General features: G+C 48.4%; 1 protein-coding gene across 1 annotated transcript in view; it reads right to left on the reverse strand.

The window, feature by feature from the left end:
- Positions 1-1,714: 1,714 nt before the first annotated feature.
- met (MET proto-oncogene, receptor tyrosine kinase) overlaps positions 1,715-14,732 on the reverse strand; it is a 58,517-nt gene continuing 45,499 nt past the window's right edge. Inside the window, exons 13-21 of the mRNA XM_076027200.1 lie at positions 14,444-14,597; positions 14,109-14,243; positions 13,203-13,457; positions 11,529-11,609; positions 8,744-8,925; positions 8,560-8,669; positions 7,856-8,021; positions 7,180-7,316; positions 1,715-5,012 (exon numbers count right to left, since the gene is read on the reverse strand). Of these exons, the coding sequence (XP_075883315.1) occupies positions 4,676-5,012; positions 7,180-7,316; positions 7,856-8,021; positions 8,560-8,669; positions 8,744-8,925; positions 11,529-11,609; positions 13,203-13,457; positions 14,109-14,243; positions 14,444-14,597 (1,557 nt within the window). The 3' untranslated portion in view covers positions 1,715-4,675. The remainder of the gene's footprint in view (positions 5,013-7,179; positions 7,317-7,855; positions 8,022-8,559; positions 8,670-8,743; positions 8,926-11,528; positions 11,610-13,202; positions 13,458-14,108; positions 14,244-14,443; positions 14,598-14,732) is intronic.

Genomic DNA, 14,732 nt, shown 5'->3' on the forward strand with positions numbered 1-14,732 from the left:
ACCCCTCCCCCCAAACTTATTTCAAAGCCAATGGAAAGACAAATGATTGGTAAATTGTGTGCTTTTCTGATCAGCACTTCATGTAGAAAGCGTGTTGGGAGGTGAATGTGGATCAAGCTGATCTCAGTCAGTCAGCGTGCGGTGATGTTATTACATCACCTTTGAATCATCGAATCAAAACACACATGACGGGCCATGTTTTCCTCCGTGTCCGCAGGCTGTCACAAGATCTTCTTCCTCTGATTGGGTTGACACGAAGACGGTTTCACAACTTCTCCCTGAGACATTTCAGGACATTCCTGCCAAGCTTAGTTGTATAATAACACTGGATTATCTCGGACGGCTGAGCCGTAACGTATGGACTCACTCAGATCCATCTGAAAAAAAGAATATCATGCATTAGCGTCCCCGGCTAAAGTACCACGCTCACAATCACTATCGCTGCCCTTCCAGGAGGAGGAGGCGGGGCTAGAGCCAAAGTAATGCGTATAGGGGATGTGGTCGTTGGATTGTTTTTACAACAAGCACCTTGCTGTGTTAACTAGCTATCTTGACCTTCGTTTTAGCTCAGAACATAATCTAGCAAATTAAGTTTGATTCGTTTTTTTTTGCTACATAACAGCTGGCTTCAGCCAAGACATTGTGAAATATGATTGGAAATGATAAATTTTCAACGTGGCAGGTACGGGGTGAGCACAGCAAGGTGGGCGGAGCAGAGTCATTGTTTCACCTGCGATTCCAGGCTCCGACACGCAGGAATTCCTCTTTTGCAACCAAGTTCAATTCAAAACAGTTACAAACATGTAATTTCTAAGAGGAGAGCATAAAAGAAAAACCCTCACATTTCTCCACAAAGACACTGTGTTGTGTTGTGTTGCGCTAGACGTCCTGGTCATTCAGGGCAACGACACAAAGGACGACGTGAGCTGAGAGCCATGGCCACGGCTCACTGCTGCAGACAGGCAAAAGGGGGGGCGGGGGGGAAGTCTAGACCAGAGTTCTTACAGGGTTCAAAAGCAGTCGGGGGAGCTGGAGTTGAAGGGTCAGATGTCAGCAGCCGCCAATAGGAACAAATTTCTGCCAACAAAGGCAGACACAAAGGGCAGCGAGCGGTCCCGCGTGACGTTTCGCAAGCGTGGAGCATGTCGGAGAGAAAGAGAGAGAGAAAGAGAAAGACAGAGAAAGTGAGAGTCTCTCGCCCTCTCTCTCTACCTGCACTTTCTTCCTTTGCAGGTCAAAGGTTTGAAAGAGCTGCTAAAAATGTCTAAAAAGCTGCAGTAATGTTTTCAGTTGTTTGACATCCAGTCAGTTTTCTGGACATCAAAACTACCGAGTCCCAACCAACCTCCGCGTCACTAACACTAATCCCACCTTTGGTTAACCGTGGAAGACTGTAGGATTAAAACTAATCTTAAAATGATTTAAACATGGAGTGTAACATGTAAGTGGAGCTGCGCGACAACAGAGGTCAAGATAATAAATAACTGATAGATGCTGATCAGAAGAGCACAGAGAGGGAGAAGAGAAAGGACAGAGAAAGTAACATTACTAAAGATTGTAACGGCCTGAGGTTGCTTGAAATATTGGTGACACGGTGAGTGTGTAAATATAGAGGTGAACATGAAGTACATGTGAGAAGCTTAAAGGTGAGTGATTACAGGTGTTGAGCCCAGTCGAACATTTAGCCCGTGGGCCAATAACGAGGCCTTGGCTCCGATCGTGTTGCTTTATTACACTGACAAAGTTGATTTACGGACTTTTACAGAGGAACATGTACCTTCACGATTCACACCAGGGAGCAGACAGTGTTGAGCACAGAGAGAGCGGCCGAGAGTCACACGGCAACTGGTGAGAGCGACACGACGTCGCCAGGCTATCGACGACGATGGCGACGAGCCGAGAGCAACAGTCAGCTCGGCTCAACGTTCACAACATGGCAGTGTGGTTCATCTGGTAAAGTGAAAACAAAACAAAAAGAAAGAAAAGAACAAACTGTAACACAACTTTGATCAGCGTCGTCGGCGCCGTCCAATCGCAATCGTTCCTCCGACTAGGGGGGTGGGGGGTGGGGTTACAGATAAGGCTCACCCTCAATACAAAAATATAGTACAGCAATTTTCTTGTCATAGCAAACATTCATACCTGTCCGTCAAATGGCCCAGTCGCATCAGCAGCCATTCCCATAAAAAAAAAAAAAGAAACGTAACAAAAAACATTAAACTACATTATTTGCTACACAAAGCAAAGGCAAAATGGGGAGCAGGGCGGGTTTGTGGTTTGCAGGAGGTAGCCAACCAATTTTTTTCCTCTTTCATTTCACAAATTTCAGAGTTTTGAAACTTTCTAAAGTTGGATAATTATTCTATCACATAGAGGAAATGCAGTGAAGAAACTTTACTTTAAAAGGTGTTTATGTTAACATTTGAAACTATGAAAAAAAATTGGTGAATGATACGGAGCGGGTTTGCACACCTGCTCAGTCGGCGCTATTCACCTGCAACTGGTCAACCATACAACAGAGATCAGTCGAAAATAAAAACATCAACCTCCTTGAGGTTTAGACGTGACATCGGCTTCTACATCCAGCTCTTGATTGGACCAAGAACTGCTGACTCCAAGTAACAGTCTCAAGATCACGTTTTCTTTTTTTGTAGTTGACGCAGTAGGTGGTCACGCGTACTTGGCCAGAGCGAATCCCAACAATGTCTTTCCCGATCAGCAGTGATCAATTTAAACACACAAGGATTACATGGTGTAGTAATTACATAATAATGGATTTGCATGCTAATTATATTATTGTTGGACAGCACGCTTTTGTTGATGGACAGTGATGGATCACCCAACTAAGGCGATGCTCCCAAATGTGGATGTTTCCATGCAGAGAAAAGGCTACAAGGTCAGAGGTCAGAGGCTGCATGGGACAGTAAAAAATGGCCACTATGCACTTTTATGAAATTAGAATTGGAAGCGAGTCGGCGGTTCAGAGGCTAAAACCCGCAAACATATTGTCAATCTCAATCTTTAGAACGTGTCTTCAGTCTGCAGATTCAGTGATGTCAGTGAACGTCGCGTCATTCCACACATCTGGTTAAAAGCTGTGGGGGCCACGTGAAGAAAAAACAGCCACCTCGCTTTGGCCGAGCGTCGCAATGCACACAAAAAAAAGACCTACTTTGATCTTGACAAGCAAGCTGCACCACCTGTGACGTCACCTCTGAGATCCATCTTATGAGAGTGCACTTGGTGTGTAATGAATGTCAGGTCATGTGATGGCAAACAAAAAAAAAAAAACATATTCCAGAGATTATAAATTGTAATTGGCTCACGTTGGACTCAATTTTCACAAATGTTGATCAAATTACCTGCAGTGTAACGCTAGCATCCACTAGCTAGCTAACGTGCTGCTACCAAGGGAGTCACATTCCGATGGGGTGTTATGTTGTGGTTTTTGGTTAATGCCGGATGTCGTCTTTCTTTTTTTTTGCCATTTACGTGGGTGGAGAACAAGCGGCAGTTACAAAGAATCCTTGCCGTTCAAAAAAACAGAAAACAAATTTACTTTTCGGACGATACCACCCACAATATCAACATTGGCGCACCACACAATGAATGTAGTAGAATGTAATGTACTGCAGCGACAGACATTAACGGAAGTACAGGATTTGGAACGCAGCTTTGGTGTAGCCTCAGCGCAGCTAGCGGCTAACGACGGCCGACTCTTCTGCACACGTGGGAGTCACAACAAAGGCGTGATTGGTTGATTATTTCTAATCAAAAACTTCATCAGTTCATCGCAAAAATGCTGTACTTGTACTTGCGTTGACGGCCCTCCACGCGATGGCATCATTTCCTCGGCTACAGCGTTAAGCTAATCATCCACACATAGATTCTTTTGTACAGTAAGGAACTCAGAGTCCACTGACAGAGAGCATCCAGGAGAGAGATTCTTGTCTTTTCCTTCTTCTTCCTCCAAAGAAGACCTCCAACCATGACGCAGCGCTGCAGTGTTTTAGTGTTTAGTAACGACCAGGTGCTCCTCTGCTCCTCCTCTGGAAACACCTGGAGCTTCGAAGGCGGTGAGTCACTGTGGCGCCCCCCCACCACCGCCATCGTCTACCCCGTGCACATCAAAAGGTGAAAACATCCAAAGATATTTATACAAATAAAGCATCCAGTGAACTGCAGTGAACTCAGGTCGCGACTTTTTCTTCTTCACATCCCGCCTCGCTGCCTCCACATTGGAGGTCCGTCGAGGCGTGGGGGGGGGGCATTCCGGTGGCGGGATGCAGGACAGGAAGTGGCGGGTGGCGTGCCGAAGCGACACGACACAATGCAGCGCGACACACGTCCGTTTGTTGGAGATTCACAGTACAAACAGTGGGAATAAATGAGGGATGGAAGAAAAGAACGGGTTTTCCGACTTATATTGTGGACCTCGGTGACGCAACCTAATCGAGGGGGCGGAGTCAGTCGATAGGGTCAGAGGTCAGCGGTTCACAGAGGATCCAGGAAGTTCCACAATCTATTTACAGTGAGCGAAACAGTCAAAAGCTGCGTGGTTCCCCCCCTCAGCGTCCAGTGTTTGGGCCTAACAGTAGTTCACCATAACCCGTTTCTCTTTTTCACTCCTCCGAACTCCCTCTTCCTCCTCCTCATCCTCCCTGCCTCCCTCCGCTCAGGTGCAGCAGTCCCGCTCCACGTGGCAGAAGAGCGGCGACTGGGTCGGCAGCGACGTGGAGGCGGAGGGGCGGGACGACGGGGATGAGGAGGAGGAGGAGGAGGAGGATGAGGTGGAGGTGGAGGCCGGGGAGGAGGTGGAGGTGGAGGTGGAGCCGCAGGCCAGCAGGGGGGGGTAGGGGCTCATCTTGTCGATGTTGACGTAGGTGGTGTTGAGCAGGACGTAGTGCTCGCCGCTGAAGCTGGAGAAGATGGCGGCGATGCGGGACACCAGCTCGGAGAAGGAGGGCCGGCGCTCCGGCTTGGGGTGCCAGCACTCGATCATCACCGTGTAGCTGCGGGCAGAGGAGGAGGGGCGGAGTCAGGAGGCGGAGTCAGGAGAATGAATAAATAAAAGGCTAAACAGTGGCCGAACCTGGCTTTTAACTACTTTGCAACACCTGCAACTTCTGTATCGTGTGAGAGGTTACTCACACTGTCTGGACAAGCTGCCTTGTTGTCAGAAAATGTCAAAAGACTTTTCTGTTTGAGCAACTGGCTCAGTGCCAAATAAATATATCAAATAAATATCATATGAAGTTACATATAGAGCAGGTTAAAAAAATTTGCAATTAATTTGCGATTAATTGCGAGTTAGCTCAGGACATGCGATTAATCGCGATTAAAATTTTTCATCGACTGAAAGCCCTACTTTTTAGGCTGTCAGTCAGGACATGCGATTAATCATGATTAAGCATTTTAATCGACTGACAGCCTTACTTTTTTATTGATTGCTGGTACATATGCATGTAATCAACAACATTTCCCCTGAATGGGGAAACTTCAAACAGGGAGCGCTCTTTTACTTCCTGATGTAACATTATATGTTTGAATGAAAGAAAATGCTGTCTCTAAGGAAGCGGCAGACAGCCTTAAAAGGATATTCTGGTGTTTCACAAGTCTTGAAATGTCCAGAAACAATCACCCTCCCTTTTTGGTTTAAGTTTTGAAAAAACAAACAAATAAAAAACATTTCATGGAGTCAGACCTCAAAAACAGGTCTGGTTCCAGGCAGGTTTCAGGCCGGTCAACCCTCAAGCAGGTCACATCTCCCTCCTAGCTGAGCTTCCTCGACTCTCTGTTGGTGGCCAACGAGTCCGCTTAACCCAAAGTGGCCATGGCTTGAGGCCACTGAGTCGGTTTACTTAAGAGTCAGTGACAAACTGAGGCGTCGCTCGGGTCAGGACTCCTTCTCAACTCTTCCTGTAGATAGTCTAGTTTATCCCACTTCTCCAGAGCTCTGACACTCCCCTGCGATTTCTCATCCCCAGACTTGGCAGGTTGCTGCAGATGAAGACAAACGGCCTGGAGAATGACGCGTCAACGTGCTGCGGCGGCCGCCGCTTCCATCGGGCCGAGCTGTCAGCGCTCAGGAATGGTGAGAATGTTTGCAGACGTGCATCACCTGCTGACGTCTCTGTTTAATTTATAGCTTGGGAGTAGCACTCCCCCCCACCCCCGGCACACACACACACACACACACACACACACACACACACGCACGCATGCGCGTTATCGGTGGCCCCTTGTGAGATCACACTTGGCGGGGCTCAGCGGTTTTAACGGATTGGGACGCAGTCGGATAGCGAGCGGCGCGTTAAGTGAGCAGCAGTGAAACAGGAAGAGCAGCCTGCCGCCAGGACGTTTCTGACTAATACGGTAACATGATTTGTTATGTTGGTTTATTCTCCCCCCCGCTGTCAGTCAGAAAGCAAACTGGAGACAGGCTGGACTTTAATGGAGAGCAGAAGAAAGAAAACAGTGTAATGGAATACAGTGATTCTATCCATCTATCTATCTATCTATCTATCTATCTATCTGTCTATCTATGTTGTGGCCTTGCATGATTAGGTCACCAGAAATCTCTCTGACTGGATGTTTAGCCCTCTGTTTATGGCCTACAAACTGCAAATAGCAAATTGCTACGTTGGGCCTTCCGCATGTTTGGTGGTGTCGGAGAGGGGAGCCGGCACCTGGCAGGACGGTAGGTCTCAGTGTGGCCCTTTGTGATGTCACATGTAAAAGGGGCGGATCCTCGCTTTCTGGAATTTATTTTTTATTTCTTTAATCAAAATCAAACTGCTCCCGGAACAGCATTCAAGAGCTGCGGCGCTGCGTCTGACTCTTGTTTGACCCTCCGCCGGGTTGGGATGAGATGAAAGGCCTCTAAGAGCGACACGGACGGCTGAAACCCGACTGACTTTTATTCACGAGTTCTCCTCTCGGGCCTCCGTCTCGCTGTTTATCGCCAAGGCCGCCTTCTCCTGTCAGACTGAGTGCAGCGCCGGCCGCACTCACTCAGTCCCTCACTCACACTCACTGAGCCGTGGCCGCTTTCTGCTTTCAGCAGGAGAGTGACGGGAGAAGAGTGTATACATGTACAGTGGGTGCGCTTGTGTGTGTGTGTGTGTGTGTGTGTGTGTGTGTGTGTGTGTGTGTGTGTGTGTGTGTGTGAGTGCTCACAGGGCATCGGGGCAGAACTCGGGCTGCAGCAGCCTCCTCCCCTGCAGCAGGAAGACGGTGATGTCGAAGGAGTTGACGTCCGAGTAGGGCGGAGCTCCGCGTGTCATCAGTTCCCATAGCAACACGCCAAACGACCACTGCGGGAGAAGGTGAATTGATGATGATTGATTGTCCAAAAAAACACCAAACAAATCGAACTGCATCATCTGTGTACTTAGCTCACTGTTTACCCCCTCTCCTGATAAAATCGATGCGTTGTCGAATCATTCAAACAAACAAACGTGGTCTGAGGGGGCGGGGCCAACGCCGCACACATAACGCGCCATTTTCACCTGAAGTGAAATGGTCACATGACCCTGTACATCACGTCCGGTGACGTGTAAATTTGAAAAAAGTGTTGCCATGACACTTTTGCGATGTACCTCTATATCGATACGTCTGAAAACCAACTCAAGAGAGCGTCAAAACCTTTTAGCAACATTTGAGAGGTTCTTCAAAGTTTAGGTTTGATACATTTTATTGCGATATTTAGGTTCTGCGCAATTCTAGGGATAATGGAAACGCAGCTATTGACTGTGGCTAGTTTTTTTTTTTTTTTTAATTTCTCAGTCTGGGACCCTGACACCTTGAGACGCCACTCTGTTTGCTGCACTGGACTGCGGCTGTGTGTCTTTACCACGTCAGACTTGGTGGTGAACTTGTGCGTCTGCAGACTCTCCAGCGCCATCCACTTGACGGGCAGCTTGACTCCGCTCTTGTTGTGGACGCTGTAATACTCCTTGTCGTAGACGTCTCTGGCCAGGCCGAAGTCGGCTACTTTGACCGTGTAGCTCTCGTCCAGCCTGTCGGCAGAAAACACACCAATGTGTTATTTTCACTCTTGCTTGTTGACTTTTCCCTCTCCCCCTGTTTCGTTTCTTTATCTTAATCAGAGGGAACCTTTCCTACATCTGCCCTCATTGTGTGTATCCATGTGGTGAAGAGCCCACTGGAAACTTTTAGGAGAGTAGTGACAAGCAGGTGATGGACCATCTATCTTATTCAGGCTGAAAACCAATCAGTGAGCCAGGCAGCTACAGACCTGAAAACGTTTTCCATACAGAAAAATCTTGCGAAAATGATAAAACTGCAGCATGCATTAAAATCTCTCCGGTCAAACGTCAACTGCTTCTGCTGCCCTGCAGCAGCTGCTTCCTGCATTTGTCACAACCAAGAGGAAAAAGCTCTTTTAGCTCTTTTTTTTCCCCTAAAATGAGGCTCTTCTAGCTGCGAGCCGGAATCCAGATCAATCATCCGCTTGACTGGACACACTGAGCAGCCGAGGAGGTGCAAGATTCAACACAAAGTCTCTTGATGTGGAAGCAGGAAGTGTGAACTCACATGCAGTTCCTGGCAGCCAGGTCCCGATGGACAAACTTCTTGCTGGCCAGATACTCCATCCCTCGGGCCACCTGCAGCCCGAAGCCCATCAGGTCCTTCACCGTTGGGTTCTGCAAGAGGAAGAAGGTTTCAGATCCAGTTGCTCCCCTTCATCTTGCTGCCTGACAGCCATGTGAAGACGTACGTGTCCCTCGTCACGGATGAAGTTGCGCAGGTCGCCGTGCTTCATGTACGGAAGGACCACCAGCGGTGAGCCCTCGGGCGGCAGGCAGATCCCCAGCAGAGAGAGGACGTTGGGGTGGCTGAAGTCCTTCATGATGATGCCCTCCTTCAGGAACTGAGACACCTCCTCCAGGTCGGTGATGCCTGCAGACGGCAGGAAATGAAAAAAGGTTAGAGAAGGTTGAGGGATTTTCCGGACTTGTGAGATTCCTTGTGGTTGATGCGTCTGCACAGTGAGACGGTGCAAGAACTTGAACATGAACAAGGGGTATTTTGGGGCTATTTTGCAGGAACATGTTGCACGTTTTCTTGTGAACTTTGAGCTAAATACAGCTGTGAAATCACATGAGTGATGTGATTACTCTCAATTTAATGCCAATATAATAACATCTGAAAACACACAATTTCCAGAAGAGGATACTTCTTCCTAAGAAAAATATGTTGTATTCACTCATATATTTTTTTTGCTCATTCTTAACATTTTAGTTTTTATGTGCCTTTTTATTTATTACAGTATTCTGCGCACCTTTTTCATTCCGCTTGCAGACTGGACCGAGTGGCTGTGTTATTTTTGCACTGAGTTCAAAGCCAATAAAGATTATTTGGATTCCGATTCTGAACTTGTTGCCTCTTTTGGAAGCCGAACCTGGTCTATAATCATTAATATGAAGCTGTCAGACTTAGATTTTTGAAAGAGGCCTATGATGAAGTACCTCTTACAGGAACAGGACACGAAAATTAGACCACAGAATGTTTTTTTTTCTGCAGGATGGCCCGTCTGTACTGCCTCAGCTCACAATCTGTCTCCACCAGAACCATCAAAATGAAGAATGATTGCTTTGCCGCGGACCCTGTGTGCTCTGGTCGAGGCCCCAGCCTCTTTTTTTGAGGAGACTCTTTCTCTGATGACAGACACGGCTCATTGTCTTATCATCATCTATCTCGTAGAGTCTTGCAAAAAAACAAAGGTGAAGGTAATTCAAAGACAAGGAGAAGAGCTCCATGGTGTCCCTGGCCTGGACCTGACCCCCCACCCGCCACCAATCTCCCATCAGCCAATTGCATCTACGCCACGATGTCGACGCCCTCTGGCCTCGCCTCCACCGCTGCTCTAATCTGCTTAGCGATAGAAGCTCTTCACCTGCAGCTGATTGGGGAGATGGGGTTGGTGGGGGGGGGGGCAACATTGGATTTGAGAGCAGCCTCGATGAGAGGATGACGTTATGGCGCTCGGATCACCCCGGTCCCCCCCCCCCCCCCCCCCCCGGACCCTCGGCCACCCGTCTTAGTTACGGTCATATTAGGCTGAACCCATCGACTGGCAGAATGCAGGGGAATAAAGACAAGGTGCCCCGAGAAATGGCCAAACCTAATCAGGAGTCTCCCAGGGGGGGCGGAACCCCGGCGACCTCCCCCTCCCCCCTCCGGCTGGTGGCCCCGACGGTACCCCCCCCCCCCCCCCTCCACATCACTCCCGCATCCATCTCCTTGGCTCACACTGACAGGTTACATGATTAGGGAGGGTCCTAATGCCGTCCTCATCATGGGATGCTCATCCATCACCCATCGCCAACAACAACCAAAAATAAAGGAATTAAATAAAAAAATAAAAAAATGAAGGATTCAGGGAGGCACTGAGGCGAGATGAGCTTTGTCCCGCCGTGGCGCCGTCTTGGCATCAGACAATAAGAGTGCAATATAAGCAAGAGCAAGCCTGAATGATGATGTGATTATTTTGGCTTTGCAGCCAGCAGAGAGGCTCCTGATGTTGTTATTTCCTGTTTTTTTTTGTTCATTATCTCGCCCTGAGATGTTACGTAAACATGCAGCCAATACAAGAAGTTTTTTTTCCCCCCACTTTGATTCTCTTTTTTTTAAAGAGAAAAACTGGATACGAAACTTTTCTTTTGCAGAGTTTTGATGATCCTGTTTTTGCTCAGCTTCTCAGCCTTTATCTGTAGGTCACGGTGGCCGACAAGGGCCAAACACAATACAACTGCCTAATGCGCCTGAGTTGGCGAAAACAGCTGCAGGTATGGAAATGATGCAAATTCACAAACACAAACACAAGTCTAAACAAGGTACAAAAAGAGGATTGTGGTGAAAACAAAACAAAAAAAAAAACACGCTGCAAGACATGAAAACTTAATCATCAAATGCGCTGCAAACAGAGAAGCAATGCAAAACACAACAGACGCAAACCTAAAAAAAAGAAAACACATGCAAACGAAAGAAAAAACCCTGCATAAACCAGTCACTACAACGGAAGTGCTCCAAACCTGCAGGGGGCGCTCTTAGCGGAACAGCTCAATGGAGAAAGACAGAGGTAGACCGAGGACGGCTGACGAGAAGGTTTCTAGAAACTGACGTAAAATATACTCAAACAAAAATCACATTAGCATGCTAAGCCCGCTGTTGTTTAAATCATTGTCAGTCAGCCGTCTTCGGTCTGCCTATGTGAGAGAGCGCCCCCTGCAGGTTTGGAGCACTTCCGTAGTAGTGACTGGCTTATGCAGCGTTTCTTTGTTTGGTCGTTTGCGTGTGTTTTCTTGCTTTTCATCCGTTGTGTTTTGCATCGCTTCAATTCCAAGTTCTCCTGATGAAAACACACTGAATCCACAGCCTGCTGACAGTCAATTAGCATCACTTGAGGGACTGGTGGAGTTGATCTTGAGCACTTTGTTTTGTCTGGAACGTGGGGTGTGTGTGTGTGTGTGTGTGTGTGTGTGTGTGTGTGTCGTACTCACGGTTGAGAGACTTGATGGCGCAGTGCTGCTTCTGGCCGTCCGGCTCCAGCAGGGTCCCGTGGAACACGCAGCCAAAGTGACCTGCAGGTTGCAACAGAGGCGAGTGAGTCACAGAGTAAAGCAAAAAAAAAAACAACCCCAAAACAAAACAAAAACAAAACCCTCACACACGTACACATTAACACGTCAACTTGATTACAGCCTGTCAGGGGGGACAGGTAAAGAGGGTAGGAGCCTGTCGCCGTCTCAGAAATACCCCCGAATTCCCTGAAAACGCTGCAAGTGAGCTTTAACTTTTGGCTCGACATGCGTCGCGGCTGAATTCTTCGCATCATACCATGAAAGGCAGGAAATAAAAACCCTGCAAGGCGTCACAGAAGCTTCAAACTCGAGCTTGCACAGAGTCGATGAGGTTATTTTTTATTTGTGTCTTGGCTTGCGGAGGTCTTCCTCTTATCTGACTTCTAGAAATATTCCCGTCCGCAGAGGGACGGCGAAAAATCTGGGGCAAAGTTTGAGGTCAGAAGGATCAAAGTGGTTTTATTTAGTGTGAACTGAGCGTAAAAAAAAAAACCAAAACCCCGCCCCCCACAAAAACCCAAATATCAGGCGGTAGGTCTTGTCATAAAAACAGTTCAGTCAGATTAATTTCAGTTCCCGTCACCGGGACACCTAATCTGCCCTCGTTAACTCGACCTCCTGATGAATTAATTCCTCCCGGCTGACTTACAGCCCAGTTTATTGAGTTTCGTGCCTGTGAAGACTCGACGACTCGGCCGTACAAATGAGCGCGGGGCTCTGCTATCACGTCCTCGCAGATGGCCCCCAGTGTCGGGTTACGGCTGCTGCCCATGACGGACCCTGGGAATTCTGGCTGCCAACCAGTCATCCTAGCCTGCTTCAGCCCCTCCCCCTTCTCTGAACCCTGGTTCTTTACCTAAAGGAGGGGGGACTCATTCGCTTGAGTTTTTTTTCCTTCAACATGTTAAATTTGATCCGACCCGCCAACTTAGAACGTCACAAATGTGTGTGTGTGTGTGTGTGTGTGTGTGTGTGTGTGTGGGACGAAGCAGACAATACACCTCACTGTGGGCAAATTTTACGACGGCTTTGCATAAAATCCCAAAGTGGCTGGATAATCGCACTGCACCGCGTCCTGAACAACAGGCAGAGAAATCTGGACTGTTGATTCTTTTTTTCCGGGGCTTTTCCAGGCGGTCGCTGTGCGAGACACAAACCCGGTGGATTTAAGAATGCTTTGGCCAATATAGGGAATTTTAATTGGACGTTTGTAGACAACAACCTGCGTTCCAGGCCTGCAAATGAGCCCTTTTGTGATGTCATAAACAGAGCATTGATACCCCCGTCAGGTCGGTGACCACACCCCTAGCAAGGTGTTGCAGAAGGTCCGATAGGGCATAGTTTTTTAGCAGTAGGCTGCAAACAGAGGGCTCAATTTGCTGCTGTGACCTCCAGTGAGACTTAAGGATGATTAATTATGTGGGTCCTTTAATATTATGTTTTTTCTGCAGCAAACGCGCTTAAATGTTGCATTAATGACAACAACGATGTGCGGCAGCAGGACAAAAATCAGCTTGAATATAAAAATAAAATAAAATAAAAACAGAATAAATAATTTCATAAGGAAATACAAATACATGCTGCAGCCCTCACCTCTGCCGATGATCTGGTTGAGGTGGAGCAGCAGCTGCTCCCGGGCGATCACCACGTGCTGCACCTCCGTCAGCAGGTCTGGGTGCAGGCAGGACGGGTCGATGTGGACCGGTGCCATCAGGAGCGGCGACACCAGCTCGCCCTCCATGGCCACGCCCACCCCCAGCGCCCTCAGCCTGGGCGAGAGTAGCTCGCCGTTGCCGCCGTAGATGGGCGGAGCCGCCCGACACGTCTCGGGCCTGTCCGTGCCCTGATCTGCAGACGGAGGGGGGGGGGGGCAGGGAGGGGGGATGAGGTGGGTTAAAGGTCAGCAAGGAGCTCTGGAAAGTCGAGCTCTGGTCACGTGATCAGAGAGAGGAGGGGCACGGTGGGGGAAAAATAAAGTCTATGATTGAGCCGTCGCTGAAGGTAAATCAAATTGAGGACTTCAAGCTAAAAGATTAAATTTGGGTCTTAGAGCTGGAAGTGCTGAGCTCAGATCAGCTGCTTCACCGACACCAAGCCTTTAAACACCAAAACAGCTCGGACGGTAATGCACAGGATGGGGAGACACAAGGACGGAACCTCTCTGAGTCTGTTGCCCTCAAGATCAAAGTCCTCCAGATGCAAAATGTATGAAAATGTGACCGACAAAATTTTTGCTGGAAAGGCTGCAATGTTTTTAAATCAACGGGAGGAACTGAAAAAAATAGGTCACAAAAAAGGGTGGAGGAAACTAATGGCATTTCTCTGTAAATGAATAAAAAAATAAGGCCACATTCTCAGATTTTCTACATATTTTCGGAAATATTCCACGAAAAAACAACCCCCCATTGGTCCTCAAAAAAGCATATCCAGCCCTGGAAGACATGCACTGCTAGAGTAGCGTAGCAGTTCATGGTGGAGTGGCGACTGCGGCCGACGTACCCTCCAGCAGGTTAGTTCTGTAGTCGACCGACTCGTGGGAGACCAGCTCGTTGGTGGGGCTGATGCTCCTGGCGTTGGCCAGCCGGTCCAGGTGCTGGATGTGACCGCGGCTGTCGTACCAAACCTCCGGTGGATCTGGAGGTGGGAGGGAGTGGACAGAGAGGTGAAGATTGTTGATTAAAAAAAACCTAAGCGGCTCATCTGTGCAACCCAGAACCGCTGCATGAATTTTATTTAAAACAAATTTATTTGAAAAAGCCGCCCAGCTACGACAGACATGCACGGTGGTTCGAAGAAGACTCAGAAAGGTTTGACGTGTTGGCTCCGCCCCTTACCGTCGATGCGCTTGTTCCTGCGCCACAGCAGCAGCGCCCCCAGCAGGAACAGCAGCAGGCTGACGCACACGCAGCCCACGATCAGCCCCGTGTAGTCCTGCTCCTTGGCCAGCATCAGGATGCCCAGGTACCTGATGCTGTCAGCCTGCCGCCACTGGAGGAGGGGGGCGGAGGGTGAGAGGGAGAGAGATCATGGATGTATTAGAAGAACTTGGTACCAGACTGGCAATATCATTTTTATTTTTAAATATTATATATCTTCCCCAGTGGCCACTGGAGGTACTGCAGC

The sequence above is a fragment of the Nelusetta ayraudi genome, unplaced genomic scaffold, assembly GCF_046127955.1.
Source record: "Nelusetta ayraudi isolate G7.1 ecotype Tasmania unplaced genomic scaffold, CSIRO-AGI_Nayr_v1 ptg000020l, whole genome shotgun sequence".
Classification (NCBI taxonomy): domain Eukaryota; kingdom Metazoa; phylum Chordata; class Actinopteri; order Tetraodontiformes; family Monacanthidae; genus Nelusetta; species Nelusetta ayraudi.